The 5530-nt window shown below is 31.4% G+C and overlaps 1 protein-coding gene across 1 annotated transcript; it reads right to left on the reverse strand.

The window, feature by feature from the left end:
- Window positions 1-4210: 4210 nt before the first annotated feature.
- On the reverse strand, window positions 4211-4964 carry LOC114074349. Its single transcript, XM_027912228.1, has 2 exons — window positions 4703-4964; window positions 4211-4443 (listed from the first exon to the last, which is right to left on the reverse strand). The coding sequence occupies exons 1-2, from the start codon at window positions 4869-4871 to the stop codon at window positions 4298-4300; spliced, it is 315 nt and encodes a 104-aa protein (XP_027768029.1). The 5' UTR covers window positions 4872-4964; the 3' UTR covers window positions 4211-4297.
- Window positions 4965-5530: the final 566 nt, after the last annotated feature.

Below are 5530 nucleotides of genomic sequence, written 5' to 3' on the forward strand. Positions count from 1 at the left end.
ATATATATATATATATATATGAACATAGTTTAATTTGTGGCATCAATTGTGTATGAAATTGACTTTTTTTTATATAGTTATGAACAATGTATAAAAGATTTATAGAAATGCATGACAACACACTTTTCATACATGTATGAATTCTGTTAATTTAATTCATACAAAAAAAATCAGATTATATTGACGTTGGCTGAAAATTAATATCAGGACGATGTCACTCATAATACTGCACAATCTGATAAAGATCCAACGGATATGCCATTCGTTTCAATGGACGACGTTCACATGTCAAACACTGATGGTATGATATACACATTGATTTAAAAGTTTATTTTTACATAACGATTTTTATCTTATGTACATGAAGCTCAAAAGTCAACTGGTGGTTTTTTCAACGCTGACGTATTTGTATCATCAACTTCAAAACCACCAACGTTGGATGATTATCCTGATTTTGCCATGATACAAATTATTGCACTCGATTCAATTCTAAATGCTACCACGACTCCGAACGTGCAACCAAGACATAAAAACCGCGGCAAATACGAATTTCCTCCTTATATTAAACTGTCGGAAGGCGAAATCAGTTCAAAGAGAGTACCTACATTATTCACAATCAAACATCCATTTCAAAATCACAATGAATTTGATGTTCCAGATGACATGATTGAGGAGTTCAACTAATGGGTTATCAAAGATGTTTCAAACAGGCGTGTCAGGCATAAATGTCTATAAATAAATTTATTTTATTTAAATTCATAATTTTAAAATTTATACAATTGTTTTTGTAATATTCACAGGAAAGCAGCATATTCAAAGGCTAAAAATACATTTCATCCTAAAATGGACTTTGGCGTTGTCAAAATCGCAGAAAAGAGTTTTTTTTATATAAGGAGTCAACTGGGCAGACCTTGGGAGGACGGGGTAAGACAGAATTTGATTCAATAATGAATAATTATTTTACAACACTTGAATAAATTTTATGCAGTAATTAGTATTTGTCAGAATCCATGTTAATTGAGATATGTATTGTTTTAATTTAATATAGTATGAATTGTGTATGCATTGACGTATGTATTGAACTATTAATAAACATAATCCAGTAAAATGTTTTATACATATATTTCATTAATATAATACAATATATGTATGCATCGATGTATCTACTGAAATGGTTATGAAACATGTATATGTATTTTTATTTGTTTGATTTATGTGTGAATTGGGTATGAAACATGTATATACCTTTTTATATATAATTTGTGTATCCAGTATTGATTGTGTTTTATTTATGTTTTTTGTTTGTAACAGAATATTAATACAATTATGTATTATCTTCGAAAGAAGGCAAAATACTCCCAAACAGTAATTTCATACAGTACTGTTGACTGTTGGTTTATGACGTGGATTGATAATATTGAGAAACAATGGAGAAACAGAGTGCGACATGAGATGCATTGCCCCCGACCACGATGTTGGACAATGCATTAGAGGATTTAAATTGCTTGCTAACATTGCTTAGGATAGGGTTGACGAAGTAATTATCCCTGTCAATATCAGCGAGAAATTCCATTGGTTGCTTGTTGTATTCCCAATCAAACTTAGATGTCTACATGTATACGATTCGATGAGTGGAGGATCTGTTCACACCAAAAAAATGCAAGAAGTTGATAAACTTTCAACCATGATTCTATTATTTCTAGCGAGAACATGTTTTTATGGCAAAAGACTTGATTTGTATATCAGCACAAGTCTCAATCCGAACCTCTCGGTATCAAGCATGTGACAGATGTTCCTCAACAAGAAGACAGTTCCACATTATATAGTTATTATGAATTTTTTCTAATTTCACATTATTTACAGCGATTGTGGTCTATACACATCTCTTTTTGCCGAATATATTAGCAATGGTGTTTTTGACATATCTGATATTGATATTGATTCAACATATCTCGTCAGAGATATGCCACATTATTTTGGCATTCGCAAAATCAAAGAATGAAGAGGGTGCAATAAGCGAAAGTAGAGTTACAGGTACAGTTGCCAGCAAGTATGGTGGACTCGAACGCCAAAAGAACAAGTTATAGACACCATCAATTATCCTACTCCAAGGCCCCGTAATAGAAAGTAGAAAATTTCATTGCACCCTTTACATTATTTTGAATGACATGTTATTTTTAACTATTAAACTATTTATGTTACTTTCTAGTGTTTTATTATTAATATGAATTACACGTTGTTTTATATAAATTATACATGTTATCATTATTTTAGACGAATTAATTACTACATTTATATACATAAACTTGTATGAATTATGTATGCCATATATTAATCATTGTACAATAACGTAACATCCATGTATGCATATTATATGAAATATATTTAACTTTATATGCCATAATATATTATGTATGAACTTTGTATGAATTATGTATACCATATATTAATCATTGTATAATCACGTAACATCTATGTATACATATTGTATGAAATATATTTAACTTTATATGTCATAATATATTGACTTTTGTATATAATATGTATAAACTTTATTTTGTATGAAATACATTTTTGTATGAAATAGTTTAACAATAATTTATGTACCAAAATATGTTAAAATTAATTTATTTTTATGTAGGAACATTGTATGAATTAAGAATGTCATATTGTACTTTGATATATATAGAAGAGAAACGAATGACAGTATGCTTCATTGAATATTTGTACTTTATTAAATGTATATGACTTTTGTATAAATTTCGCATGCACTATGCAATATATATGAACATTTTATGAATACTGTATGAACATTGTATATTGTATATCACATTTGAAATAAATGTGTTTTATTGTTATTTGTATTTGGTCATTTTTTACGAAATCAAAATTTATAAATGTTAATGATAACAACTGCACTCAATAAAACAAAACATGTCTATAACATTCAAGACAAAATAAAAACAGATGTAATAGTAAGAAATTATTTTTTTTTGCACAAAATAATTTAAACATGTCTTTCTATTGTGTCCAACTTGACGGCATATACTGCAGGTGATTTTTGACCTCTTAAATTTCACATCAGCAAACCCCTTCACCGTTCAAATTTTGATCTTCCCGCTAATCTTGGACCGGGTGGCATCATTTTAGGCTCTGAATGTAACTTGATATATCCCATGTACTCTCGCATGGGATAGGCTCGACAGGAATGGCATAAGCATCTCTTAAATTCTGCAGGCTATAAAAAGCAGAATAGAAATCTTCTTCATGCAACTTTTTGTATCTGAGAACTGTAATTACATGACCACATGGTATCTCATAATGTTGAAATATCCCGCAACTACACATCTTTGTGTTCAAGTTTACTATGTACTTTTTTGCTCCTTCGGCTACAGCATGCAGATCAACAGTTGAAGGTATCACCTAATTAAAAATTTAAATGTGATATTGTTAATATACATGCCACTAAATATTGGGAAGTAAAATACAATCATTCATTATTCAATAGAGTAAAATACATACCCTCATATTGAAAGACAAAGCAATATTTTTCTGTAGATAAAGATCATATTTTTTGTCAGATTAGATGTTGTCTTATCAGCCTCCTCATTGTGCTTGTGAATCCACCTTTGAATTGTTACCCTCATAAATTCAAAAAGTGAAATTACTGGTAACCTCCTTGCTAACTTGTTAACATTATTCAATGACTCGGCGATGTTTGAAGTCATGGTCCATGTACGCTTACAAATCGAGTAAGCTCTTGACCATTTGCTATAACCAATATCAAATAAGTATGGTCATATGCGCGTATCTATCTGGTCTATTCTTTTCATAATCGTCTCAAATTGTTGTTTTATATAAGCCTTTGCCAATGTAAAAAATAAAATCTTCAAATCTTCAGTATTTCTATTGAAATTTTTCAACACATTGACTGACAGATGCCATATGCAGGCATAATGTTCAGATTCAGGATATACAATAGTAGTCCCTTTTCATATGTTTTTGTTTCGATCCGACATATAACACATGTTTTGTCTAACTCCATACGCTTCCTTAAACTGTTCAAAAAAACAAGTCCATGAAGCATAGTTTTTGAAATCCACTATCGCATACACCAACAGAAGTATACGATCTGATCCATTTAAAAAAAAATATCACACAAATTAGAAGTACAATTTATAACATTTTTATTATATGTTATCATCGAAAAATTAAATGGGATCAAAAAATACCTTCCGGATCCATTGTACCGGCAGTTAACATTGTACCACCATATGAACATTTTAATCTCGCCCCATCAAACAACTACAATTGACCTACAATACTCACAGCCTCTAATACAAGTTTCTGATGCCAGAAATGCGTAGAAGAATTTATCACATTCTTTCCTTTTTATTTTCAAAACAGATCCAGGATATGTTTGCTCCAAAATGTATAGATAACCTGAAATTTTTACAATTATATAATGCGACAGTTTAAAACATCATATGTATAACTATACACAAAGAACACTTAATTGATACAAAAAGGATACATACTTTTTTTTATACAACAAGGTTACATACAAAAAGGATACAAAATTTATACATAAAGAATACAATAATCAGAACAGTTCAATTCATTAGGAAAACAAACTATATGAACGTTTTTTCCATTTAAACCATTAAAAAAAATTTAAATTCATATTAAATATCGAAATTACCTGGTAATTTGGCATACGATTCGGCTGGATCTCCGTGCACCAATTTTATTGTTTTTTCTCTAGCTCCCCATGCATGTATGTATGTTAGCGAAACGCCATGCAATTTCAACATATCAGTAGCTATATCCTTTGAAGTGTATACCGTAGATGGATCAATATACTTCTCCATTATCAAGACAGCTACAACGTCAGTTATCCCCTGACGTCTTGCATACTCTCTATCTGTAATAGGACAAGTTTGTTGAGCATTATATTTCCTAACTTTGAATAAATTTATTTTATTCAAACTAGATGTCCTCATCATCCAAGAACAAGTATCAGAAATACCATTCAGGTGATAATTGTTTCAAAAATAAGAAAATATACATTTAAATTTTATATAGCAAAACAAATCAAATTACAACGCGCTACACGAAAATTGATTTTTTCAACAAATCCAACATGCCTCATAACCTCCTTAAGTGTTTCCCTATTATTGTAAATCTGTAACGACCTGTTTAGTCGTTTTGAGCAGCAGATTTTATTTCTGGAAAATTGGATGAGGAAACGGACCCCACGATGGAACGTCACAGGCACGACGGACCGTCGCAGGGTCTCGTTTTAGCATACTTAGAAATTCTGAAATTGGGTACTGAAAATCGACTCTCTGTAATCTGTGACGGACCTGCAGGACGTGCCGTCACATCCACGACGAGCCGTCGTAAGCTCCCGTTGCAAAACACTTCAACTCTTGAGAAATTGGTACGGGAAACGAGTCTCTGACCGTCAGGACGGAGGTGCAGGACGGACCGTCACAGGTGTGACGGGCCGTCACAGTCCACCTGGACT

Source organism: Solanum pennellii, chromosome 10, assembly GCF_001406875.1.
Source record: "Solanum pennellii chromosome 10, SPENNV200".
Lineage (NCBI taxonomy): Eukaryota > Viridiplantae > Streptophyta > Magnoliopsida > Solanales > Solanaceae > Solanum > Solanum pennellii.